At 60.7% G+C, this 27,500-nt stretch overlaps 2 protein-coding genes across 2 annotated transcripts in view; one reads left to right on the forward strand and one right to left on the reverse strand.

Moving 5' to 3' along the window:
• CCDC12 (coiled-coil domain containing 12) overlaps nucleotides 1-18,576 on the reverse strand; it is a gene marked incomplete at its 5' end in the record, with an annotated part of 42,462 nt that extends 23,886 nt beyond the window's left edge. Inside the window, 2 exon segments of the mRNA XM_084260315.1 lie at nucleotides 18,407-18,534; nucleotides 18,537-18,576. Of these exon segments, the coding sequence (XP_084116441.1) occupies nucleotides 18,407-18,534; nucleotides 18,537-18,576 (168 nt within the window).
• Nucleotides 18,577-19,092: 516 nt separating this feature from the next.
• NBEAL2 (neurobeachin like 2) overlaps nucleotides 19,093-27,500 on the forward strand; it is a gene marked incomplete at its 5' end in the record, with an annotated part of 15,945 nt that continues 7,537 nt past the window's right edge. Inside the window, 4 exons of the mRNA XM_084260709.1 lie at nucleotides 19,093-19,143; nucleotides 22,435-22,536; nucleotides 26,513-26,601; nucleotides 26,822-26,986. Of these exons, the coding sequence (XP_084116835.1) occupies nucleotides 19,093-19,143; nucleotides 22,435-22,536; nucleotides 26,513-26,601; nucleotides 26,822-26,986 (407 nt within the window). The remainder of the gene's footprint in view (nucleotides 19,144-22,434; nucleotides 22,537-26,512; nucleotides 26,602-26,821; nucleotides 26,987-27,500) is intronic.

Genomic DNA, 27,500 nt, shown 5'->3' on the forward strand with positions numbered 1-27,500 from the left:
TGACACCATCCCACACCTGCTCCACGAGCCCAAGAACCAGCATCCCTTCCCAATGCCTGGAGAAGGACACATCCTTCTCTGTGCCTGGAGAAGGACACATCCTTCCCAATGCCTGGAGAAGGACACATCCTTCTCAAAGCCTGGAAAAGGACACATCCTTCTCAAAGCCTGGAGAAGGAAACATCCTTCCCAATGCCTGGAGAAGGACACATCCTTCCCAATGCCTGGAGAAGGACACATCCTTCCCAATGCCTGGAGAAGGACACATCCTTCCCAAAGCCTGGAGAAGGACACATCCTTCTCTGTGCCTGGAGAAGGACACATCCTTCTCTGTGCCTGGAGAAGGACACATCCTTCCCAAAGCCTGGAGAAGGACAAATCCTTCACAATGCCTGGAGAAGGACACATCCTTCCCTATGCCTGGAGAAGGACACATGCTTCCCAAAGCCTGGAGAAGGACACATCCTTCCCAAAACCTGGAGAAGGACACATCCTTCTCAATGCTTTCCTGGAGATGAATCTTCCCCAGGGCTCAGTACTGGGACCAGTTCTGTTTAATGTCTTTATCAATGACATGAATGAGGGAGTCAAGTGTGTCCTCAGTAAATATGCCAATGATACCAAGATTGATGGGAGTGTTGATCTGCCAGAGGGTAGGAAGGCTCTGCAGAGAGACCTGGACAGGCTGGATCGATGGGTCAAGGCCAACTGCATGAGGTTCAACAAGGCCAAGTGCTGAATCCTGCACTTGGGTCACAAACAACCCCATGGAAAGCTGCAGGCTTGGAGAGGAGTGGCTGGAGAGCTGTCTGGAGGAGAAAGACCATGGGGGTGTTGATCAACAGAGGGCTGAATGAGCCAGCAGTGTGCCTGGGTGGCCAAGAAGCCCAGCAGCATCCTGGCTTGCGCCCTGTGGCCAGCAGGACCAGGGAGGTGATCATCCCCCTGGCTGGGCACTGGGGAGGCTGCAGCTGGAGTGCTGGGGCCAGTTGTGGGCCCCTGAGTCCCAGCAGGAGCTGGAGGTCCTGGAGCGTGTCCAGAGAAGGGCAACCAGGCTGGGGAAGGGGCTGGAGAGCAGCAAAGCTTGTGAGGAGCGGCTGAGGGAGCTGGGGGTGCTGAGCCTGGAGCAGAGGAGGCTGAGGGGAGCCCTTCTCAGCACCTCCACAGTGGTGGAACCAGGCTTCACTCAAGATAACCCCCTCCCCTTGCCTTTATTTTTAAGTAGTGGGGGTTTATTAGGACTTCTCCACTCCTTTGGGGTTCATCCAGCCTTCAGAGAAGATTTCAATCAACAGGCAGCGGGCTAACGATCTCTTCAGCTGATTATTTGAGGATTCCTAGGTGCAAATCATCTACAACTGCTGATTTGAAGTGGTTTTGCTAAGTGTCTGATATCCTCTCCTCACCCTTGGGCTGGAAAGCAGCTCCTCATTCCCACACAGCACAAGTGTGGCACTTTAACTCCTTCCCAAATACACCTCTTCAGCTGAAGCTGGGATTTGTTTCTCTTCTCCCCACCTTCTTTTAACAATTTCTGCCTGAAAAAAACCACCTCCTCCCCCTTCTAATCAGGTTTGGCCTTTACCCAAAATGATAATAAGCAAATTGATCACGTTTTGGTATCTACCTAAACCTCCCAACTCCCATTTCCATTCCTCTCTGGCTTTGGCAGAGCTGCTCTTTCTCCAAAGCTTTAGGTGACCCTTCGTGGGGGTGTTAAACACAACCCAGTCCCAGTTAGTCCTCCCTTGGCAACCCCTAAAAGTCAACATAACAACCCAACAGCTTCTCCCCTTCCCAGGAACCAATACCCACTTCTGTTCCTTGGGGATGGATCAGAACACTCAAGAGTTCCTTGATCAGAACACTCAAGATCTCCTTATCTTTCATTTCAGGCTCAGAGGATGGTCACATTACCAGTCAAGTGCTTCTCTGGCATGAAGAACTTGTCTCTTTTTGAGGAGTTAAAAAGAGGTCAGTGCTGGAACAAAGCAAGTTTGATCTCTGGAGTTATTCTGTGCCAGCAGAGCCATGGCTGCTCCTTCTCTCACTCACAGGCTGCTGAGAGCCAGCCCTGGAGAGCAAAGCTCTAACACTGCCATCAGCAAGAGCAGCAGCATGTCCCACAGCCCATCTCCAACAACTGGAAAGCTCCCAGAATCATAGAATCCCAGACTGGGCTGGGTTGGGAGGGACCCCAAGGGTCCCAGAGCTCCAACCCCCCTGCCACAGGCAGGGACACCAACCTCCAGGCCTGGAGCTACACAAGGTTGCCCAGGGCCCCAGCCAACCTGGCTTTGGTTGATCATATAGTCTGATTTTCTGCACAAGGAGTGGACAAACCCACCCAGTTAAGGAGCATTCAGCATTGGTTGGTGGTTACCTCCACCATTTCACAAAACCACACGGTTGGAAAAGACCATCAAGATGATCACTGAGTCCAACCAATCCCATCCTGTGCTAAACCATCTCCCTAAGTACCTCATCTACCCTTTTACTGAACACCCCCAGGGCTGGGGACTCAGCCCCTCCCTGGGCAGCCTGTGCCACAGCCCCACAACTCTGCCAGGGAAGAACTTTGCCCTCCCAGCTGAGCTGACCCTGCCCTGGGGCAGCTTGAGCCCATTGCCCCTCCTCCCAGCTCCTGGCCCCTGGCTGCAGAGACCATCGCCCACCTCTCTGCACCCTCCTGCCAGGGCAGGGCAGGGCAGGGCAGGGGGGAGAAGGGCTCCCCTCAGCCTCCTCTGCTCCAGGCTCAGCACCCCCAGCTCCCTCAGCCGCTCCTCGCAAGCTTTGCTGCTCTCCAGCCCCTTCCCCAGCCTGGTTGCCCTTCTCTGGACACGCTCCAGGACCTCCAGCTCCTGCTGGGAGTCAGGGGCCCACAACTGGACCCAGCACTCCAGCTGCAGCCTCCCCACTGCCCAGCCCAGGGGCACAAGCCCTGCCCTGGCCCTGTGGCCACGCTGGCTCTGACACAAGCCACGATGCCCTTGGCCTTCCTGGCCCCCCGGGCACACTGCTGGCTCCTGGGCAGTCCCAGGCCCCCAACACCCCCAGCTCCTTCTCCCCAGCAGCTCTCCAGCCCCCTGCCCCAGCCTGTAGCGCTGCTCGGGGTCGGGGTGTCCCATGGGCAGGACTCTGCCCTTGGCCTGGTTCAACCTCATCCCCTTGGGCTCAGCCCATGGATCCAGCCTGGCCAGGTCCCTCTGAGGAGCCTCCCAGTTTAGCTCACAGCTAAACCCTTGCTGCAATTGTTTAAAAACATGATTTTTAAGAGCTGGAGCTTCTGTGTCCCTGCTGCTTATTCCTTATTGAAGTCCTAATCCTGGTTCAGTCAGAGCTAGTTACTATGGAAATAGGTAAATCAGAGCCTGAACAGAGGGACTTCCCAGAAGGAACAAACGTGAGGAAGAAAAACCACCTTGGAAAACGAAAACCACCTTGGTTGACATCCACATCTCCAAACAATAACCTCAGGTTTCCAAATAGAAGGTGTTTTTAAATGTTTTTTCCTTTTTTAATGATCGTGTTGTTCAGGTAATAACCGAGCAGAGATGTTTCCTACTTTTCAGATGACTCAAAATGCCTCTTTGGGGGCTGTGGTTGGCTGGTTTGCGGCGCGAGGATTGGAGAACGTTGGTGTTCCCCAGTGAAATTAGTGACCTGATTATTTCCCCTGTGATCACAACTATGAGCTTCTTGTTTTCCCCATCTGCTCTGCCCTGGTCAGCCTTCTCTTCTCCAGGCTGACCCAGCCCAGCTCCCTCAGCCTCTCTCCCTAGGGGAGCTGCTCCAGCCCTCTGAGCATCCCCGGGGCTCCTCTGACCCCTCTCCAACAGCCCCACATCTCCCTTGTGTTGGGCCCCAGCTCTGGACACAGGACTCCAGCTGGGGAGGGCAGAGCAGAGAGGGACAATCCCCTCCCTGTCCCTGCTGCCCCCCCTCTGCTGATGGAGCTCAGGAAATGCTTTAATTGCTCGTTCAGACACCACACAAGCTGCTGAAACACCAAGAACAGACCCAGCAGCAAATACAACCACGAGCAAACAGTGTGGACACAGAGAGTAATTATCCGACACGGAAAAGGGGCGAAACAAAGGAGGTGCCTAACAGGAGAGAACATTGAGGGCTCTTCAAGAGGTCAGCAAGTACCTTGGGTACTTGTTTCCTTGGAAAACTGCCCAGAGAGAGGTTGAATTCCTCAGTGCTGATGGGGAAAGTGCTGCAGGTACCTCCAGGGAAGAGCACTGTGGGCTGAATGGTCACGGGGACGATGCCATCGGGAAGAGAAGCAGCATCCTCACCCTACAGAGCAGGATGGGGTGGGATGTACCCATGGGGATGCACACTGCAGCTCCAACAAGCAAGTTTTCCCCTAGTCAGCTCTGATTTTTCCCTCTCTAAGGCAAGAAAGGGATCTCCTGCTGGAGAGGAGCTCTGTGGAGAAAGACCTGGGGGTGCTGGTGGGTGGCAGGGTGGCCATGAGCCAGCAGTGTGTCCTGGGGGCTGAGAGAGACAATGGGATCCTGGGGGGCATCAGGAGTGTAGCCAAACCTGCCCCAGGGCTGGAGGTGAGGCCACCCCAGCACAGGGCAGAGCGGGACAAGCCCCTCCCTGGGCCGGGCTGGATGCGCCCCAGGGGCTGCTCACCCCTCCTGCCTGGGACTGCTGGCTCTGGGGTAAGGTGGGTGTCAAGAATCCATGCTGGAAAATTAACATTCATTAAATCAATTATCCCAGCTGTGTCTGTGGCAGCTCCATGTGCTGTTACTCAAAATAACCCCATCACACTCCATTATTTATACCTGGGCACTGGCTGTCACAGGCTTAAAAATAAACACATCTCTGCTCAGTTCCCAGTTTGCCAGTCCCAGTCCTGGGAGAAACCTCACTGGAATGGCCATCCTACAGCCCAGCCCATCCAAGGTGGGATGCTGGAGCTGTCCTGCATCCCCCATCCTCCATCCATCCATCCCTGCCAGTTGCACCTGCCCTGAGGGAAACTGGGCTGGGTCAGCCTGGAGAAGAGAAGGCTGTGGGGGGACCTCAGTGCAGCCTCCCCGTCCCTGAAGGGACCCCAGGAACAGGAGGGGAATCAGCTCTTGGGAAGGGCAGAGACTGGCAGGACAAGGGGCTGGAGTGAAGCTGGAGGAGGGAAGGGGGAGAGGAGAGACTGGGGGGAAGTTCTGTGCAGAGAGAGTGGGGAGGGGCTGGAAGGGGCTGCCCAGAGAGGGGGTGGGTGCCCTGTCCCTGGGGGTGTTCCAGGCCAGGTTGGCTGGGGCCCTGGGCAACCTTGTGTAGCTCCAGGCCTGGAGGTTGGTGGCCCTGCCTGTGGCAGGGGGTTGGAGCTCTGGGACCCTTGGGGTCCCTTCCAACCCCAACCATTCCATGATTCTAAGGCCCACCCACCAAAATTAAACCAAAGAGGGGGGGAACACTCAGACAGGTGTAAAAGGTTTAAGCCAAAGCTTCAACAAAGGTCCAGCCATCCTCCTCCTCACCCCTCCTGTTCTCCTGATGAAGCAGGTCCATGCACTGCAGCAGACAGAACACACAGCCACAGATTTGTGTCTTGGGTACAACCACCAACTTTGAGCATCCCTGAGGGAAAGGAAGGGACCAACCTTCCTCCCAAAGCTCCTCATTCCACTTGTCCCTCACCAGCCATGTGCAGACAAAACCCTCTTCACCCACAAGCTTTCCCTTCCCACCCTTCCCTTGTGCTGTGTAATTAGATGATTATTAGGAGTGCCTAATAATTACTACTAAGTAATTACATATTGGTGCTCCTCTACTCCCAGCCCTTGTTTCCCAGCCTTTCCTAACAGAAGGTTTCCAGAGCTGAAGAACAACCACCAAACCTACAAACCACCTGTGCCACCAACCACAAGACAAACAAAAGGAGTGTCCAAGAACATGGTGCTTTCCAGGTTTGATGATCCAACAGCTTTCCTTTGGATACCAACCAAGCAACACAACACTGGAGCCTCCCCAGCCAAGGACAGTGCTGGAGGCACCAAGAAACACCCAAGATGTCCAGGAAACTCTTGATATAAGGAGGAATTTTGTCACTGGGAGGGTGATGGAGTGCTGGGACAGGCTGCCCAGAGAGGTTGGGGAGTCTCCTGCTCTGGAGGCATCCAAATCCTACATGGATGCTTTCCTGTGGGATTTAGTCTGAGTGACCCTGCTGTGGCAGGGGGTGGGACTAGAGGAGCTTCTGAGGTCCCTTCCAAGTCCTGATGTTCTGTGGTTCTGTGATATTCCCACTGTGCTGGGATGGAGAAGCTTATTCCTGGCTGCTTCTCACTCTTCATCGACCCAGCTAAAGGAGGGAAAGGGGAGAGGAGAGACTGGGGGAAGTCCTGTGCAGAGAGAGTGGTGAGGGGCTGGAAGGGGCTGCCCAGAGAGGGGGTGGGTGCCCCGTCCCTGGGGGTGTTCCAGGCCAGGTTGGCTGGGGCCCTGGGCAACCTTGTGTAGCTCCAGGCCTGGAGGTTGGTGGCCCTGCCTGTGGCAGGGGGTTGGAGCTCTGGGACCCCTGGGGTCCCTTCCAACCCCAACCTTTCTATAATTCTCTGACCTCTGTCTTCCCCATCACCCTGGGGACATCCCACCTCTGGGGTACATCAACACAGCTCCTGAGAACCCTCCTGCCTCAACAACATTCACGGGGAGACCCTGTAGAGAAGCACCTTGAGGAACTGCTCCAACACTTTATGACTTTTACTAATAAAGCCCAAAGAGAAATGAAGCCTTTGTAGCCCCATTCTCACTGTAATAACTTCACTACACTCTGTTTCCACAGCAACTGTTTTCTCAGCCGCTCGGTACTTGGCTTTGGGGAACACAAGGTTGCTTTGCTCCACCAAAATAAAGACTGAGCAGGGGAAGAAACAAAGACAAGGACAGCAGCAAGCCAAGCCACCAGACCACACACCGGTGGGTCTTCAGAGGGAGAGAGGCTTTGGCTGCTTCAATCCCAGCTCACCGGTGGTTTTGGATTGACTGATGTCTGGGGAGGGGATTGTGCCCCTGGGCTGGGCACTGGGGAGGCTGCAGCTGGAGTGCTGGGTCCAGTTGTGGGCCCCTGAGTCCCAGCAGGAGCTGGAGGTCCTGGAGCGTGTCCAGAGAAGGGCAGCCAGGCTGGGGAAGGGGCTGGAGAGCAGCAAAGCTTGCGAGGAGCGGCTGAGGGAGCTGGGGGTGCTGAGCCTGGAGCAGAGGAGGCTGAGGGGAGCCCTTCTCCCCCCTGCCCTGCCCTGCCCTGCCCTGGCAGGAGGGTGCAGAGAGGTGGGCGATGGTCTCTGCAGCCAGGGGACAGGAGCTGGGAGGAGGGGCAATGGGCTCAAGCTGCCCCAGGGCAGGGTCAGCTCAGCTGGGAGGGCAAAGTTCTTCCCTGGCAGAGTTGTGGGGCTGTGGCACAGGCTGCCCAGGGAGGGGCTGAGTCCCCAGCCCTGGGGGTGTTTAACAGAGGGGAGATGAGGTGCTCAGGGAGCTGGGTCAGCTCAGGACGAGGACAGTTGGACTCAGTGATCTTAAAGGGCTTTTCCAGCCTGGGGACTCTGGGATTCTGTGACTCTTGGGGACAGCCAGGACAACAGAGGGAAAGACCCCTCAACTGCACCGACAGCAGCAAAACAGGGCAGAGAGCTACGTCAGGAGGGAAACAAGCAGCCCCCTGACCTTCCTCCCCCTCCTACTTCTCTTGCCAGCAGGGGCAGGCGTGGAGGAGCAGAGAAAGGAGCTGGCTGGAAAGTGAAAGCAACGTTCAACAAAAGGTTGGGCAGCAGCCAAAGGAGTTTTCACTCCGACGTGATGCCCCACACAGCCCAAATGCCGGCGCGGGGCCGCAGAGCCAAGGAGCAGGTGGAAGACCCTTCCTCCCCACACAAACACAGCCCCAGAGGGAAGGCTCCTGGTATTTAGCCTCAAGGCTCCTGATATTTAACCTTGGCCAAGGGAAGGGGTTATTGCAGGATGGGAGGTCGGCGTGGAGAAGGGCTTCTCCCCTCCTCAGGTGAGCCGGCACGAGGAAGGGCTGAGCTGTGCTGCTCCAGCATCTCCACCATCCTCTCCACTTGGGTTTGGCTGACAGATACTTTGAAAAACAAGCAGATGTAAAGAGAAAAGAAAAAAACCCACCCACTTCTTGGGGGAAATTACCCAGCCAGAGAGGATCCTGTTGTTTAACCACAGCCATCAAACGCCGTCCTGGAATTGCAGAGCAGCCAAGTGTGATAAGCAAAGGGAATGAAAAACCCTGTGCAGCCAGAACGTGCTGGTACAACCCAGCCTGGCTTAGGACTGGAAGTGCTAAAGACTCCTTTCCCAGGAAGGATTTTCTTCCAAACAATCCTTGCTGCCTCTAATAAAGTAGCAAAGCACCCACCTTGCAAGTGGGGAAAACGGGGGAAGGCTGCGAGGGAGGAGAGAGGAGGAGGAGGAGAGAAGAACTCATGTGTGTGGGGATACACACACATATATATACACTCACTTGTACTGCAATACATCCCTACAACAGGCATTTCCACACAAGCCAACAGCACAACCATCTGCTCTACTCCCTTGGAAATTCAAAGGCAACAGACAAAGGATGCTTATTAAGCTGCTTTCTGCTTGGTGCTGGCGCCGGTTTCAGGGTGTTTCAAAGCAAGAGATCACCTTGGTTTGGTTTATTTCTTATCTTCTCCTACTATATATTTTTTTTACTCCTAGCTCCAGCCAAAGAGTTTTTGGGAGAGTTTTTTTTCCTTCAGCAAAACTAAGGGGTTCACTCTGTGTCTCAGCCCCAAACCATCCCCAAGCGACCTGGATTTTAACAGCACCGGCAAGGACGTAACCTGGGGCCAGGCACAGGGGTTCTCCACAGACCCAAGGGCATTCCTGTTGTTTACCTCTGTGCCCTGAGCTGCTCAAAGCTGTGGGAATAACCTTGAAGCAGCTACATTTTCAACACAAAGCCATCCAGGTCCCAAGAGGCACAGGAACCACGGTACAATTAAAGGAGGAGCAGCTCCTTTGTCATCAGGGCTGCCCAACCTCAGAATCACAGGGTTGGAAAAGACCTTTAAGAACATCAAGTCCAACTGTTCCCATCCTGTGCTAAACCATCTCCCTGAGCACCTCATCTCCCCTCTGTTAAACACCCCCAGGGCTGGGGACTCAGCCCCTCCCTGGGCAGCCTGTGCCACAGCCCCACAGCTCTGCCAGGGAAGAACTTTGCCCTCCCAGCTGAGCTGACCCTGCCCTGGGGCAGCTTGAGCCCATTGCCCCTCCTCCCAGCTCCTGGCCCCTGGCTGCAGAGACCAGCGCCCAGCTCTCTGCACCCTCCTGCCAGGGCAGGGCAGGGCAGGGCAGGGGGGAGAAGGGCTCCCCTCAGCCTCCTCTGCTCCAGGCTCAGCACCCCCAGCTCCCTCAGCCGCTCCTCGCAAGCTTTGCTGCTCTCCAGCCCCTTCCCCAGCCTGGTTGCCCTTCTCTGGACACGCTCCAGGACCTCCAGCTCCTGCTGGGACTCAGGGGCCCACAACTGGACCCAGCACTCCAGCTGCAGCCTCCCCAGTGCCCAGCACAGGGGCACAAGCCCTGCCCTGGCCCTGTGGCCACGCTGGCTCTGACACAAGCCACGATGCCCTTGGCCTTCCTGGCCCCCCGGGCACACTGCTGGCTCCTGGGCAGTCCCAGGCCCCCAACACCCCCAGGTCCTTCTCAAGCAATCCATGCTGGCCACAAGAAACAGGTGAAATTTGGGTATTTATAAAGCAGATTTTCTTGTTTAGGCTGGGCCCTAACTTTTGGGAAACACCCTCTGGCCTCAAATGCTTCACCTCACCGTCACCAGGGGACTGGGTTATGCCTTCAAGGTGCTTTGTCGCCCTTCACTGCCTCCCATCACCCAGCTGAAAGGTCACTGGGTTCTCTGCTTATTAACAACACCCTTTGTAACCATCCTAAATCCACTCAGGAATGTGTTTCGCTGCTTAAATCAGCTTTGGATCCCCCCCCCCCCCTTCCTTTTTCCACACCCTGTTTGGAGCTGAAGGAGCCTGTGTGAAAGTTCACAGAGATGGTGCTTTGCAGAGGATCCCAGACTGGGCTGGGCTGGGAGGGACCCCAAGGGTCCCAGAGCTCCAACCCCCTGCCACAGGCAGGGACACCAACCTCCAGGCCTGGAGCTACACAAGGTTGCCCAGGGCCCCAGCCAACCTGGCCTGGAACACCCCCAGGGACGGGGCACCCACCCCCTCTCTGGGCAGCCCCTTCCAGCCCCTCCCCACTCTCTCTGCACAGAACTTCCCCCCAGTCTCTCCTCTCCCCCTTCCCTCCTCCAGCTTCACTCCAGCCCCTTGTCCTGCCAGTCTCTGCCCTTCCCAAGAGCTGATTCCCCTCCTGTTCCCCCATCAGCAATTCATGTTTGGAATTCTTTGCTTCCAGATGAAAATACCCTTGAAACCCTCGTGCTTTGATGCCTGGGGGGTGAGAGGAGGGGGCTGATTTGCATTTGGGGTATTTATGGAACTCAGGGCACCAGGAAAAGAAACATCAGGGCTTGAGTAGAAAAAAAAAAAAGCCCAATAAAAAGATGCTGGGAGTTGTCAAAGGGAATAGAAGGAATTGTGGATAAAGGAAAAAGCTTTCAAAAGCTGCAAAAATAGAAGCCAAAAGGGAATCAAAACACTTACAAGGGGAGGAAAAGCTTCAAAATGACCTTTAACTATATTGTACTAATTACATGTTCAATAAACACCAGCCTGAGCTCAGGATGGTGCTGATGTCTCTGGGCTGGGCACTGGGGAGGCTGCAGCTGGAGTACTGGGTCCAGTTGTGGGCCCCTGAGTCCCAGCAGGAGCTGGAGGTCCTGGAGCGTGTCCAGAGAAGGGCAACCAGGCTGGGGAAGGGGCTGGAGAGCAGCAAAGCTTAACAGAAGGGAGAGGAGGTGCTCAGTGGGTCAGCACAGGACAGGGATGGTTGGACTCCATGGGCTCAAAGGGCTTTTCCAGCCTGGTGACTCTGGGCCTGAGCAGGGCAGAGCAGAGGGGGAGGATCCCCTCCTGTCACCTGCTGCCCACACTCCTCCTGATGCCCCCAGGATCCCATTGTCTCTCTCAGCCCCCAGGACACACTGCTGGCTCATGGCCACCCTGTCACCCACCAGGTCCTTCTCCACAGAGCATCTCTCCAGCATCTCCCCCCAGCCTGTCCTGATACAAGCTCCAAGGAAGAAAACAACCCCCAAACCAAAAGAACCACCCAGAGGGTGTAGCTGGGACCATGGAGCAGGAGATGAAGGAGCCCAGGGTTCAGCACTGCCCAGTTTGGGGTCAGAAAGGAGCAGTTAATCTTTTTTTTTTCCACAGGGTGAAGGCTTGAAAAGAGGAGAAATTATGTAAAACCCTCTGCCCATTACCATGGAGATGCAAAAGTCAGTGAAGATGAACGAGCCACAGGGAAAATCAGATCTCATGAACTCAGGGCTGGTGTCTCCTAGGGGTGTTAACCCTCTGCTTCCAAGATAGGCACTTGGGAACTCAGGTTTCATACTACAAGAGAAGAAAGAGGAGGGGAAAAGCATCCACAGGGTCCTCTCAAAGGTCCTCCAGGGTTGGCTGCCAGGGTGGTGATGGTTCCTGCACAGGAATGTGAAGAAGGGGATCTGAGTCAAGCCAGCTCCACCTGGAGTATCTGCTTCTGGTAACCTTGGCCCAAGGATCAGCATCTCAACCCCCCCAGGAGATGCTCCAACAGTCCAGAAGTGTGTGGTGGGTGAGGGATGGGGGGTACCAGCCGTGCTGGAGAGGAAAGGATGTCATGGCTCAAATGGGACAAGTGTTGAGGAGTCCTGCTCCTTCCCCTGGGCTCATCACACCACAAGCTTCTCAGCTTCTACTTAGTCTGAGCTGCTTTACACCTCCCCAGGGTCATCCCTTCCTGCACCTCACAGACTGCATGAGGTGGGCAAGGACCTTCTGAGGCCACTGAGTCCCACCCTGCAGTGACAGGGACATCTTCACTAGAGCAGGTCACTCAGAGCCCCATCCACCCTGACCTTGGATGGCTCCAGGGATGGGGCCTCCCCCACCTCTCTGGGCACCCTGGCCCAGGGTCTCCCCACCCTCAGAGGGAAGAATTCCTCCCTAATATCCTGCACAGGGAGTTCTGTCCCAATGTGGGGAAGAACTTCTTGCTGGTGAGGGTGAGGGAGCCCTGGGACAGGCTGCCCAGGGGGTGTGGAGTCTCCTTGTCTGGAGAGATTCCAGCCCCTGTCCTAGGGACCCTGCTTGGGCAGGGGGTTGGACCCCCTGGGCTCTGGGGGTCTCTCCAACCCCTCCAGCTCTGTGACTCAGTGTTACCACCACACCTCAAACAGCATCACAGACTCACAGCACTGAAGGGGTTGGAAAGGACCCCGAGAGCTCATCAGCTCCAAGCCCCTGCCCAAAGGAGATGAAACCTCTCAGCTCCCCATCTCACAGAGTCAGATTTGGGATGTTTCCCCTGAACACCCTCCTCTCCCATCACCCAAACTACCTCAGCAGCCAGGAAGTCATTTCCTCTCATGTCAACAGTGGCCTCACACACGATTGTTTCACCAGCTGGATCAAAGGAGCAGATCCAGGTTCTGAGCAGCATCTGAGACACCAGTTCCTCTCCCCTGATATCCAGAGCTAAAAATAAGCAGCTGTGGGAAAAGCACTTAGATCCTTGTAGGAAAGATAAGGGACATACTTCATTTCAGGGCTACTTTGCTCCTCTGGAGCTGACAAATCCTTTACTGGAGAGAGGAACCTTCACTGGGGTGGTGGGGATGTGCTGGAGGGGTGGGATGGCAGCCAGAGGGACTGGGTAGGGTGGAGAAGTGGGGCCAGGGGAACCTCAGGAGGTTCAACAAAGCCCAGTGCAGGGTCCTGGGTCAGGACAACCCCTGTTATCCTCCCAGGGCAGGAGATGATGGGCTGGAGAGCAGCCCTGAGGGAAAGGACTGGTGGGGACTGGTGGGGGAGAAGCTGGACAGGAGCCAGTGATGGGCACTCACAGCCCAGAAGGCCAACCCCATCCTGGGCTGCACCCCCAGCAGTGTGGGCAGCAGGTCCAGAGAGGGGATTGTCCCCTCTGCTCAGCCCTCCCCTGGGATCCTGCGTCCAGCTCTGGAGCCCTCAGCACAAGGAGGACATGGAGCTCTTGGAGCGGGGCCAGAGGAGCCCCGAGGAGGATGCGAGGGCTGGAGCAGCTCTGCTCCGGAGCCAGGCTGGGAGAGCTGGGCTGGCTCTGCCTGGAGCAGAGGAGGCTGGGGGGGCCCTCAGAGCCCCTTCCAGCCCCTGAGAGGTGCCTGTAGGGAAGCTGGGAAGAACTGTTCCCCAGGGCACGGAGCGCCAGGACGAGGGGCCATGGGTTCAACTCCAGCAGGGCAGGGCCAGAGGAGACCTGAGGGAGAAGCTCTTCCCTCTGAGGGTGGGTGGGTGGGGAGACCCTGGCCCAGGGTGCCCAGAGAGGTGGGGGAGGCCCCATCCCTGGAGACATCCAAGGTCAGGGTGGATGGGGCTCTGAGTGCCCTGCTCTAGTGAAGATGTCCCTGTCACTGCAGGGGGGGATGGGGTGGCCTCAGAAGGTCCCTGCCCACCCAGCACAGTCTGGGATTCTACAGATGTCTGTGTGTTTTTAACCAAATCCAAATGCCTCCCTAGCCCAGAAGCAGTTGGAGGTGACACACACCACCAGCTCAAAGACCTGTGACCCTCCCTTGGGGTCGAGGAGGGTTCCCCTTATCCCAGATGGATCCCCAAATCAGCTCCAAAAGACACAAGCTCCCACCAACAAGGTGCTTACAGACATGGCCAAGGCCAGGTTGGCTGGGGCCCTGGGCACCCTTGTGTAGCTCCAGGCCTGGAGGTTGGTGTTGCTGCCTGTGGCAGGGGGTTGGAGCTCTGGGACCCTTGGGGTCCCTCCCAACCCAGCCCAGTCTGGGATTCTGTGGCACCAACGTTAGGTGGTGGTTCTAAGAGGGTTCATGTTCACTGCCTGCAGCTTCAGTCCCACCCCGTGCCAGGTGGATGTGAACACAGCAGGAGAACCGGTTCCAAGGGCACCCTGCAGACAGGCACAGGTACCTACAGTTAATCATCAACTGGGAGTGGTGAGGGGCTGGAAGGGGCTGCCCAGAGAGGGGGTGGGTGCCCCGTCCCTGGGGGTGTTCCAGGCCAGGTTGGCTGGGGCCCTGGGCAACCTTGTGTAGCTCCAGGCCTGGAGGTTGGTGGCCCTGCCTGTGGCAGGGGGTTGGAGCTCTGGGACCCTTGGGGTCCCTTCCAACCCCAACCATCCTATGATTCTATGACAGCTGTGGTGATGGAAAGGTGGATTCTTGCATATTAAGGAGAGGAATGCAGATAAAATCCCAGGTTTTGGCTAAGCAGAGGCAGCAGCTCCCCTGAAGCAGCCAGCAGCGATCAGCCCAGCTCCCTCATCACTTCTTCCCCAGGACAAGGACTTGCTTTCTGCCCAAACCCCATTTAGGACCAAACCCTTCATTCAACAAAGCTCCCCAAAGCTTCACTCCCAAGATGGGCTCACCAAGGCAGTGCAAAGAGCTTTCCCACCACCATCAAGCTCCTGTTTTCCCCCTGGAAAACATCAAAGCTCAATTTAAACCCAGCCTGGAAAGTTTCCATCCTGGAAATAAACCCCAGACACACTTCAAGCTTTGCATATCTCCAGACCTTGGTGTGTGCAAAGACAGAGTCACCTCCAACCAGGTTGTGTCCAGCCAGGTTCAGGAGGCCTTTTTTTCCCCCTCCCCTCTTTGTTTTGAGTCAAAATGCAGCAGGATGGGTTAAACTGAATGGTCCTGAGTAGGGTGGTGGCAAAGCTTAAATGGAGCAAACAGGGGGTTGGTTGGTTGGTTGGTTGGTTGGGGGTTTTTTCAGTCTTCTTGAGAAGCAAAACCAGAAGGTTTTAATCTGATTTTCAGCCCTCTGGCAAGGAAAGGGCAGAAAAGAACAACAAAAAGAGAGATGGAGGAGATAAGTGGGGCTTCATCACACGATAAGGAAGCCTCAGCGCTGTCAGGAGCAGCGTCAGCGCGATGTGAGCTGGGTGAGGAGAGTCTCAGGGACCAGTGTGGTGCTGCTGAGATGCTCAGGGTGGCTTTTTCCTGCCCATGGAAGAAAAGCCAGGGGTGGGATGCTGGTTTCCAGCTTTTAAGCCCAAAAATGGCTTAGGGGGGGGTGTTGGGGGCCTGGGACTGCCCAGGAGCCAGCAGTGTGCCCGGGGGGCCAGGAAGGCCAAGGGCATCGTGGCTTGTGTCAGAGCCAGCGTGGCCACAGGGCCAGGGCAGGGCTTGTGCCCCTGGGCTGGGCAGTGGGGAGGCTGCAGCTGGAGTGCTGGGTCCAGTTGTGGGCCCCTGAGTCCCAGCAGGAGCTGGAGGTCCTGGAGCGTGTCCAGAGAAGGGCAACCAGGCTGGGGAAGGGGCTGGAGAGCAGCAAAGCTTGCGAGGAGCGGCTGAGGGAGCTGGGGGTGCTGAGCCTGGAGCAGAGGAGGCTGAGGGGAGCCCTTCTCCCCCCTGCCCTGCCCTGCCCTGGCAGGAGGGTGCAGAGAGCTGGGCGATGGTCTCTGCAGCCAGGGGCCAGGAGCTGGGAGGAGGGGCAATGGGCTCAAGCTGCCCCAGGGCAGGGTCAGCTCAGCTGGGAGGGCAAAGTTCTTCCCTGGCAGAGCTGTGGGGCTGTGGCACAGGCTGCCCAGGGAGGGGCTGAGTCCCCAGCCCTGGGGGTGTTTAACAGAGGGGAGATGAGGTGCTCAGGGAGCTGGGGCAGCACAGGATGGGAACAGTTGGACTCAGTGATCTCAAAGGGCTTTTCCAGCCTGGGGGCTCTGGGATTCTCTGACACCAACAACAAACATCTCCAGGCAGAAGACCCAGCAGAACACTCTGGGCTCCCCCATCCCCACGTCACTGATCCCATTCATACCCCCAGGAGAAGGTCCCTGGGTCCCTTCCACCCACGTTACAAACCCGGGTGGGGATGAGATGGCAGAAGAAGGGGTGCAGAGCTGACACCTCCTCACTACCCCCCAAAAGAGGAGCCTTAAACAACACCTTGAACGTGCCAAATCCCAGCTCCAAAGGGAACCAGGTCTCAGTGTCTCTGTGGAGGAGAAGCTGAAGGGGCAGAAAGTGCCAGAGAAACAGGAGGTGTTGTGGATTAATCAACTCCAGGGGGAATCTCTGCTTCATCCTCACCACCAAGCCCAGCCTGAGGGTCCTGATTTCAGGGGTGATGCAGACACAGGGGGTAACATGTGGGAACCAGGAGGTTTCATGGAGAAGGGGGAACACAGGAGCAAAGGGAAGCCCATGGGGAGACAGACAGAGGGGTCTGAGGGAGCCAGCACAGACCCCCCCACACAGGACCAAGGAGACCCAGTATGGTCACTGGGGCATCACCCAAACCTCCTGCACTTACCTTGTCCCCCCTCTTTCCCTCCCTGCATCCCTCTGACTCCCTCCTCCCTGTTTTCCCTCTCTCCCACCCCACTGCCCCCCTTCTCCATTGCATCCCCCCCCCCAGACACCAGCCAGCCTTCCCCACCGTCCCCACTAACCCCCAGCAGCCCCCCAACTTCTCTGGGGTCTCACTGCCCACTGACCCTCGTGCCCCCCATCCCAACCTCTCCTAACCCCCTACCCACAGCCCCCCCACACCCACAACCCCTCCTCCAGGCCTGTCTGCCCCCCCCATCCCCAAAAGCTGCACCCCCCCCAGACCCTCTGTGCCCCCAGACACCTCAGACCCCCCTCTAGACCCTCGGTGCTCCTAAACACCTCAGGACCCCCTCAGACCCTCTGTAACCCTTTCTCAGCATTCCCTGCCCCCCCAGACCCTCTGTGGCCCCCCAACACCTCAGAACACCCCCCCCAGGCCCCTATAACCCCTCCTCAGCATTCCCTGCCCCCCCAGACCCTCTGTGGCCCCTCAACACCTCAGAACACCCCCCCCAGGCCCCTATAACCCCTCCTCAGCATCCCCTGCCCCCCCCCAGACCCTCTGTGGCCCCCCAACACCTCAGAACACACCCCCAGGCCCCCTATAACCCCTCCTCAGCATCCCTTGTCCCCCCAGACCCTCTGTGGCCCCCCAACACCTCAGAACCCCCTCCCAGGTCCCCTATAACCCCTCCTCAGCATCCCCTGCCCCCCCAGACCCTCTGTGGCCCCCCAACACCTCAGAACCCCCTCCCAGGTCCCCTATAACCCCTCCTCAGCATTCCCTGCCCCCCCAGACCCTCTGTGGCCCCACAACCACCTCAGAACCCCCTCCCAGGACCCCTATAACCCCTCCTCAGCACCCCCTGCTCCCCCAGACCCTCTGTGGCCCCACAACCACCTCAGAACCCCCTCCCAGGACCCCTATAACCCCTCCTCAGCACCCCCTGCTCCCCCAGACCCTCAGTGACCCCCCCAACACCTCAGACAATGCCTCAGACCACCCCCAGACCCCCTATAACCCCTCCTCAGCATCTCCTGCCCCCCCCAGACCCTCTACGAACCCTTAACACCTCAGACCACCCCTCTGAGCATCTCCTGCCCCCCCCCAGACCCTCTACGAACCCTTAACACCTCAGACCACCCCTCTGAGCATCCCCTGCCCCCTCCCAGACCCTCTACGAACCCTTAACACCTCAGACCACCCCTCTCAGCATCCCCTGCCCCCCCAGACCCTCTACGAACCCTTAACACCTCAGACCACCCCTCTCAGCATCCCCTGCCCCCCCAGACCCTCTATGAACCCTTAACACCTCAGACCACCCCTCTCAGCATCCCCTGCCCCCCCAGACCCTCTACGAACCCTTAACACCTCAGACCACCCCTCTGAGCATCCCCTGCCCCCCCAGACCCTCTACGAACCCTTAACACCTCAGACCACCCCTCTGAGCATCCCCTGCCCCCCCCAGACCTTCTATGAACCCTTAACACCTCAGACCACCCCTCTGAGCATCCCCTGCCCCCCCAGACCCTCTACGAACCCTTAACACCTCAGACCACCCCTCTCAGCATCCCCTGCCCCCCAGACCCTCTATGAACCCTTAACACCTCAGACCACCCCTCTCAGCATCCCCTGCCCCCCCAGACCCTCTTCCCCCCCCCCACCCCCAACACCCTCAGGCCCACCCCAGACCCTCTGACCCTCCTCTCAACACCCCCAGGCCCACCGCAGACCCCTTCTCCCTCCCCAAAACGCCACGTTCCCCTCAGACTCCCCCCACCCCACATCTCCAGGCCCACCCCAAACCCTCTGGGACCCCCCCCGACACCCTCAGGCCCAACGCAGCCCCCGTAACCCCCCCCCCCCGCCCCATCCAGGCCCACACCGGCCCTTCAACCGCCTCTACCGCCCGCCCCGGACCTCTCAGCGCCACCGACCTGGAGCGTTCGCTGCCGCAGGGCCTTGAGCCTCTCCCGCCGGCGCCGCGCCTCCTCCTCCAGCCTCCCCAAGGCCGGGCCCGCCGCCGCCTCCTCAGCCTCCTCACCGCCGCCGGGCGCCGCCATCTTCCTTCCCGCGCCCCGCGCTCCGTACAAGGGGCAGCGCGCATGCGCAGAGCAGGCGCGACGCGTCGAGCGCCGAGCCCATCGAGCAGGGAGGAGATTTGACGGGGGGGGCGGGGGGGGGGAACCGGTTGGGGGGGTGGGGGGGCACGTAACCCCCCCCAAAAATTCAGAATCAACACTAAAACGCTTTAAAAAAGGCGAAATAACCCCAAAATCTTCCTCTATGCTCGGCTACGGGTAGTAAGCCAAGCCGGCAAGTCTCAGCTGGTTTAATTGGGGGGGGAGGGATTAATTTGGGGAGGGGGGGGCACGTTTTGCCTTCCCCCCCCCCCCCCCCCAACCTCCTCCTTGGGCTGCCGGGGGGGTTGGGGGGGTGGGGGGGAAGGACGCTCCTCCCCAGCCTCAGGTACTGAGGTGAAGGCGGGGGGGGGGGGGGGGGGGCGGGGTCCCCCCACCCCCTCCCGCCCTCGTACCTGGGGGAGGGCCCGGGGGGGGGGTTATGGGGGGGGGGGGCGGAGCTGCCCGCCGTGCCGAGCCGTTCCGAGCCGTGCCGGCCCGGCATGGCTTCCCGGGAGCGGCTCTACGAGCTTTGGATGCTCTACTTCGCCAAGGTGAGGGCGGCACCGGTGAGACCCCCCCCCCACCCCCCCTTAAAAACCCACCCCCCTGCCCCCCCAGCGCCGCTTTTACCCGGGAGAGGGGGGGGGGGCACACGCAGCCCCCCCCCCCATGGTGTCTGTCTGTCCGTCCCACCCCATCTGCCTTCCCCCTTCCGGGGGGTGGGGGGAGCTTTGCCCGCACCCCCCCACCCTGCACGGGGGGGGGGGGGCACCGCCTGGGGGTTTAGGGGGGGGTTATGGGGGGGGGGCACCGCGCCTCGTCTCGTCCCGTTCCCCCCCCCCCGCTGCTGCTGCGTGTCGCGACATCACCCCCCCCCCTCCCCACACACACAACCCTGCGACACCCCCTTTTTGGGGGGGGGGGCACAGCATCCCCCCCCCCCAACCCGTATCCCGGGGTCCACAACCCCCCCCCGGCTCCCCCCTTCCCCTCCGCTGTGTCCCGGGGGGGCCCGCGACCCCCCCGCGACCCCCCCCCCCGCCCATCCCGTGTCTCTCCCCGCCCCCCCGCCCCCCCCCCTTCCCACCCCTCCTTGGGGGGGTCCCCACCCCCCCTTTACCCCCCGCTGGGAGTCTGGGGGGGGTCCCCGCTTCCCTCCCACCGCCCCAGCCCCGCGCCCTGCGCCCCCCCCCGGCAGCAGGTGCGGCCGCGGTGACATTGGAGCGAGGGGGGGGGGGACACACGACACGGGGGACACACGCACGAGCACGGGGGGGGCGCCTGCTTTGGGGAACCCCCCCACCCCGGCTCCTCTGCCTCCCCCCTGTCTCTGCTCAGGGGGCCTGGGGAGCTGGGGGGACCCCAAAAGCAGGACGCCCCCCCCTCAGCAGCACCCCCCCCCCGTCCCCCCAAGTATTTTGGGTGGGGGGCTGGGTCCCAGAGAACAGACCCCCCCCCTTGACCCCCCCCCAAACATCTCCCCCCAGCAGGACCCCCCATCCCCCCAAGTATTTGGGGTGGGGGGCTGGATCCCAGTGGAGAACAGACCCCCCCCCCAAACATCCCCCCCCCAGCAGGACCCCCCCATCTCCCCAAGTATTTGGGGTGGGGGGCTGGATCCCAGAGGAGAACAGACCCCCCCCTTGATCCCCCCCCAAACATCCCCCCCCCCAGCAGGACCCCCCGTCCCCCCAAGTATTTGAGGTGGGGGGCTGGGTCCCAGAGGAGAACAGACCCCCCCCACTTCACCCCCCCCAAACATCCCCCCCCCCAGCAGGACCCCCCCATCCGCCCCAGTGGTTGGGGTGGGGGTCTGGGTCCCAGAGGAGAACAGACCCCCCCCAAACATCCCCCCCCAGCAGGACCCCCCCATCCGCCCCAGTGGTTGGGGTGGGGGTCTGGATCCCAGAGGAGAACAGACCCCCCCCTTGATCCCCCCCCAAACATCCCCCCCCCAGCAGGACCCCCCGTCCCCCCAAGTATTTGAGGTGGGGGGCTGGGTCCCAGAGGAGAACAGACCCCCCCCACTTCACCCCCCCCAAACATCCCCCCCCCCAGCAGGACCCCCCCATCCGCCCCCAGTGGTTGGGGTGGGGGTCTGGGTCCCAGAGGAGAACAGACCCCCCCCAAACATCCCCCCCCCCAGCAGGACCCCCCCATCCGCCCCAGTGGTTGGGGTGGGGGTCTGGATCCCAGAGGAGAACAGACCCCCCCCTTGATCCCCCCCCAAACATCCCCCCCCCAGCAGGACCCCCCCATCCGCCCCAGTGGTTGGGGTGGGGGGCTGGATCCCAGAGGAGAACAGACCCCCCCCTTGAACCCCCCCCCCCAAACACTCCCCCCCCCCCCATCATCACCCCATGAGTTGGGGTGACCAGCCAGATTTTGAGGGGGAGGGGGGGGTATTTTTGCCCCCCAACCCTGCTGTGTCCCCCAGGGGTGTTGGGGCGGGGGGGTCCCAGCTGGGGGTGGGGACAACCATGACCCCCCCGGGACCACCAAAACAAAGCCCCCCACCCCCCCACCCCCCATTTATACTCAGTGCTGGGAAAGGGGCTCAGGGACCCCCCCTTGGTGACGGATGCTGAACCCCCCACCCCAAATGACCCCCCCCAGCCCTTCCTGCCCCCCAAAGCATCAAATTGGGGGGGGGCACCAGGCTGCAGCTGCGGCGCCACGGTCGGGGGTCACGGCCAGGGGGTGGGGGGACAGACAGACGGACGGACGGGTGGATGGACCCCTAAATGTGGGGGGGTCCTAGAAGGGTCCCACAGCGCGGTGAGGGGGTCTCAGGTCACGTGGGGGCCGCGTGTCGCGGCGTCAGGGGCACGACGCCGTCGTGCCGCGGGGTCACGGTGTCGGGGGGCACGGGGGGCGCGGCGGGGGCACCTCCCCGGCCTTTGGCGCGGTGACGTCAGGGGCGCGGTGACGTCATGGCCCACATCAGCCTCGCGCTGTCCCGCTCCCAGGGATGCCACCGGTCCGGGTGCCACTGGTCTGGGTGTCACTGGTCCGGGTATCACCAGTCCAGGTGCCACTGGTCTGGGTGCCACCAATTGGGGTGCCACCAGTCCAGGTGCCAGTGGTCCAGGTGTCACCGGTCCAGGTGTCACCAGTCCAGGTGTCACTGGTCTGGGTATCACCGGTCCAGGTGTCACCGGTCCGGGTGTCACCAGTCCAGGTGCCACTGGTCCAGGTGCCACCGGTCTGGGTGCCACCAGTCCAGGTGCCACTGGTCTGGGTGTCACTGGTCTGGGTGCCAACCGGTCCAGGTGCCACTGGTCCAGGTGCCACCGGTCCAGGTGCCACTGGTCTGGGTGCCACCAGTCCAGGTGTTACTGGTCCAGGTGCCACTGGTCCGGGTGTCACTGGTCTGGGTATCACCAGTCCAGGTGTCACCAGTCCAGGTGTCACTGGTCTGGGTGCCACCAGTCCAGGTGTCACCAGTCCAGGTGTCACCAGTCCAGGTGTCACTGGTCTGGGTATCACCGGTCCAGGTGTCACCGGTCCGGGTGTCACTGGTCTGGGTGTCACCAATTAGGGTGCCACCAGTCCAGGTGTCACTGGTCTGGGTGCCACCAATTAGGGTGCCACCAATCAGGGTGCCACCAGTCCAGGTGCCACCAGTCCAGGTGTCACCGCGACGGCGCCGTGGTCTCTGTCCCCCACCAGAGCCACGTGCCGGGAGCGGCTCCGTCCTGTCCCATGGGGCCATCCCGTGGTGACCCAGGGAGGGTGCCGGTGCCCCCGGGGGGGTCCCTGGGGTCACTCTTGGGGGGACACCGGCGGCGCTGGCGGGGCTGGGGGGGGGAAGGTGCCGCACGCGGCTCCTGCCCTCCCAGGCGGCACCGCGCCGGCCGAGCCCAGAAGCCACCAGACTGGCTCTGCCGGGCGGCAACCGGCTGGGACGGGCGCCCACGGGGGCGGCCGCCGGCACCGGCACCGTGAGCGCGGTGCCGGGGTGGGATGGGGTGGGACGGGCAGGACGGGACGGGACAGGGTGGGATGGGATCGGGCGGGATGGGACAGGGTGGGATGGGATGGGATGGGATGGGATCAGGTGGGATGAGATCAGGTGGGATGGGACAGGATGGGACAGACTGGGATGGGATGGGGATGGGGTGAGATGGGACAGGACAGGACAGGGTGGGATGTGATCGGGTGGGATGGGACAGGGCGGGATGGGATGGGATGGGATGGGATGGGATGGGATGGGATGGGATGGGATGGGATGGGATGGGGATGGGGTGAGATGGGACAGGACAGGACAGGGTGGGCTGGGATGGGATCAGGTGGGATGCGACGGGATGGACTGGGATGGGATGGGGATGGGGTGAGATGGGACAGGGTGGGATGGGGTGGGATGGGATGAGATGAGATCAGGTGGGATGGGATGAGACAGACTGGGATGGGATGGGGATGGGGATTGGGATGGGATGGGGTGAGATAGGATGGGACGGGACAGGGTGGGATGGGATGGGGATGGGGTTTGGGATGGGATGGGATGGGATGGGATGGGATGGGATGGGATGGGATGGGATGGGATGGGATGGGATGGGATGGGACGAGATCAGGTGGGATGGGATGGGACGAGATCAGGTGGGATGGGACAGGACGGGACAGACTGGGATGGGATGGGGATGGGGATGGGGATGGGGATTGGGATGGGGTGAGATGGGACGGGACAGAGTGGGATGGGATGAGATCAGGTGGGATGGGACGAGACAGACTGGGATGGGATGGGAATGGGGATGGGGATTGGGATGGGATGGGGTGAGATAGGATGGGACAGGACGGGACAGGACAGGGTGGGATGGGATGAGATCAGGTGGGATGGGACGGGATGGACTGGGATGGGATGGGGATGGGAATGGGTTGAGATGGGACAGGGATGGAGATGGGATGGGGTTGGGATGGGATGGGGTGAGATGGGATGGGACGGGACAGGACAGGGTGGAATAGGATGGGGTGGGATGGGGATGGGATGGGGTTGGGATGGGGATGGTGTGGGGATGGGATGGGGATGGGATAGGATGGGATGGGGATGGGGTGGGATGGGATGAGATCAGGTGGGATGGGACAGGCTGGGATGGGACGGGGATGTGGATGGGATAGGATGGGAATGGGATGGGAATGGGAATGGGGATGAGGATGGGGACGGGATGAGATGGGACATCAGCATGGGGTGGGTGGATGCAATGGAGAACAGCATGAAGGGACAGGAGGGGTGGCTGAGAACTGGCATCATCCCACCACCACCATCACCATCCCACCACCACCATCCCACCACCATCACCATCCCACCACCACCACCATCACCATCCCACCACCACCATTACCATCCCACCACCACCATCACCATCCCACCACCACCATCACCATCCCACCACCACCACCATCACCATCCCACCACCCCCATCCCACCACCCCCACCCCATGACTCCCCAACCCTCCTGGTGGGCAGGTGGAGCTGGGTGGGGGTGGGGGGATGACCTCTGGGTACCCCACGTACCCCGAAAGGGCTCAGTGTTGGTGCAGGGGGGGGGTTGGGGGGAAGGAAGCGCCGTTGGGGCTGCGGTGACTTGGCGCTTCCTGACGCGGCGCCCTGGGCTGGGGCTGCGTCTTTGCACAAGAGGGAAACGAGGCAGCGACACCACAGAGGGGGGGGGGGGGGACACCCCCCAAAAACAACAACTCTCACCCGCCAACCCCCCCCCTTTCCTTCTCCCTGCACCCCATCTTCTTCTCACCCACCCACCACCCCCCCCCCAACATCATCATCATCATCCATCCTGTCCGGGCTGCGCCGGCGCGGCTCAGCGCGCAGCGGGGTGATGGATGGGCATGGGCACCCCCCTGGACAGGTATTTGGGGGGGTCTTGGGGACTAGGGGAGGGTGGGGGGTGGGATAAAGAGGTGCCCCCCCACCTCACACACACCCCCCCTCACACACCACAACCCCCCTCCCCCCAAGGGTGCCCCAGCGGATGCTTGTGGTGGAGCGGGACCCGGTAGTGAATGGGGGGCAGGGGGTGGGGGGGGAAGGTTTTGGGGGGGACATGGGGGATGTGGTGGCTTTTGGGGGGGTGTTCGGGGGGGTCACACACCAGGGGGGTGCTGGGGGAGGGAGTGTGGGAGCCCCTCAGGGTGCTGGCTGTCACGGCGGTGCGGTGGGTGCCTGGGGAGTTGATGTGTTTACGGAGCTGGGGGCACCCCCAGGGTGCTGTGTGGGGGTGCTCAGGGACGTGGGGCACCCCCAGGGTGCTGTGTTTGGGTGCTCAGGGATGTGGGGTACCCCTAAGGTGCTGTGTGGGGGTGCTCAGGGACATGGGGTGCATGGGGGGTGCTGTGTTCGGGTGCTCAGGGATGTGGGGTGCCCCCAGGGTGCTGTGTGGGGTGCTGGGCGCTGTGGGGCACCCCAGGGTGCTGTGTGGGGTGCTGGAGGCCGTGGGGCACCCCAGGGTGCTGTGTGGGGCTGTGCATCACCCCGGGGTGCTGTGTGGGGTGCTGGTGGCCGTGGGGCACCCCAGGGTGCTGTGTGGGGTGCTGGGGGCCATGGGGCACCCCGGGGTGCTGTGTGGGGTGCTCAGGACCGTGAGGCACCCCAGGGTGCTGTGTGGGGCTGTGCATCACCCCAGGGTGCTGTGTGGGGTGCTGGGGGCTGTGGGGCACCCCGAGGTGCTGCGTAGGGTGCTCATGACCATGGGGCACCCCAGGGTGCTGCGTAGGGTGCTCAGGACCATGGGGCACCCCAGGGTGCTGTGTGGGGTGCTGGGCGCTGTGGGGCACCCCAGGGTGCTGCGTAGGGTGCTGGGTGCTGAGGGGCACCCCAGGGTGCTGTGTGGGGCTGTGCATCACCCCGGGGTGCTGTGTGGGGTGCTGGGGGCCGTGGGGCACCCCAGGGTGCTGTGTGGGGCTGTGCATCACCCCAGGGTGCTGTGTGGGGTGCTGAGGGCTGTGGGGCACCCCAGGGTCTTGTGTGGGGTGCTCAGGACCATGGGGCACCCCCGGGTGCTGTGTGGGGTGCTGGGGGCCGTGGGGCACCCCAGGGTGGGGCGGTGAATCAGCCCCTTGCACAACCCCGGGCCGGGGATTGAGACACCCGGTGCCGCCGGCCCGGCTGATTGGCTGGCAGCTGCTGTGGGCACAGGTGTCCTGGCTGCTGATTGGCCAGCGGCTGTACAGGTTGTGTGGCTCTGGATGCTGATTGGTCAGCAGCTCCGCAGGTTGGGCTACTCCAGGTGCTGATTGGTCAACAGATCCACAGGTTGTTTCTGTTCTGGGTGGTGATTGGTCAGCAGCTCCACAGGTTGGGCTACTCCAGGTGCTGATTGGTCAACAGATCCACAGGTGGTGTTGCTCTGGTTTCTGATTGGTCAGCACCTCTACAGGTTGTGCTGCTCTGGTTGCTGATTGGTCAGGGGCTCCACAGGTTGTGTTGCTCCAGTTTCTGATTGGTCAGCACCTCCACAGGTGGTGCTGCTCTGGTTGCTGATTGGTCAGGGGCTCCACAGGTTGTGTGGCTCTGGATGCTGATTGGTCAGCAGATCCACAGGTTGTTTCTGTGCTGGGCGGTGATTGGTCAGGAGCTCCACAGGTTGTGCCGCTCTGGTTTCTGATTGGTCAGTGGGTCCACAGGTTGTGTTGCTCTGGTTGCTGATTGGTCAGGGGCTCCACAGGTTGTGCCACTCTGGTTTCTGATTGGTCAGGGGCTCCACAGGTTGTGCCACTCTGCTTTCTGATTGGCCAGTGGCTCCCAATGCTGTGCCCACACCCCCACCACCAACTGAGCAGCAGCAGAGGGGGTGGGAAGGAGGGATGCTCGACCACTCCAGCTGCTGATTGGCTGCCAGCTCTGGGTCAGTGGTCCCAACAGGGTGCAACTGGCCAAGCAGCCCCCCCCCCCCCTCCCCCTTGCAGAAGGACCTGTCCTACCTGCAGCAGTGGCTGGAAGCCTTCGTCATGAACTTCGAGAAGATCATCACCCTGCCCTCCCTGGAGCCCAGGAGGTGAGGAGCACCCTTGGGTGGTGCAAGGGTGACACCCTGCGGGGAGGGGAGGAGTGGAGGGTGGTGTGGGGGGAGCAGCTAAATTTGGGGTTCTCAGCCACAGTGGGGCGGCTCATCCGCTCTCAGTGGTTTTGAACCATCCGGTGTGAAGCTGGAGGGGTGAGGGGGAGGAAGAGGAGGAGGAGGAGGAGGGGGTCACATCCTGCCCACCCCCTGGCAGGCCTGAGGAGTCGGTGTCAGAGATCCCAGTGCTGCCCCGGGAGGTGCTGCAGGTGCTGAGCCAGAGGCTGGGACAGTGTGTGACCCAGATCCCACGGGATGAGGGCGGAGGGGGCGGCCTGGGGCAGGCGCTGCTGCTCCTCAAGTTCTTCATCATCATCTCCAGGTGGGTGACACCCCCCCACCAGCACCACCCTGGGGATGGGGGGGGGGGGGGTTCAGTCCTCCCAGCGTGCAGGGTTGGCACTTGAGGGACCCCCCCTCTACATGATCTTTGGGTGGCCCCAACCCCAACCCAAGTTGAGACCCTCTCTGGGTGTGGGTCCCCCCCCCCACAACACCCCCCCCCACCCCAAAAGTAGAGCAGCATCCCTTGCCAAAGTGCCTCACCCCCCCCTAAAGTGCTTCACCCCCCCCATGAAGTGCAACACCCCCCCCCAAAGTGCATCACCCCCCCAAAGTGCATCCCCCCCCCAAAGTGCATCCCCCCCATGAAGTGCATCACCCCCCCAAAGTGCCTCACCCCCCCATGAAGTGCATCACCTCCCCATGAAGTGCATCACCCCCCCAAAGTGCATCACCCCCCCTAAAGTGCATCATCCCCCCCAAAGTGCCTCACCCCCCCTCAAAGTGCCTCACCCCCCCTAAAGTGCATCCCCCCAAAAGTGCATCCCCCCCCC

The sequence above is a fragment of the Gallinula chloropus genome, assembly GCF_964237585.1.
Source record: "Gallinula chloropus genome assembly, chromosome: 2".
In the NCBI taxonomy this organism is placed as follows: Eukaryota; Metazoa; Chordata; class Aves; order Gruiformes; family Rallidae; genus Gallinula; species Gallinula chloropus.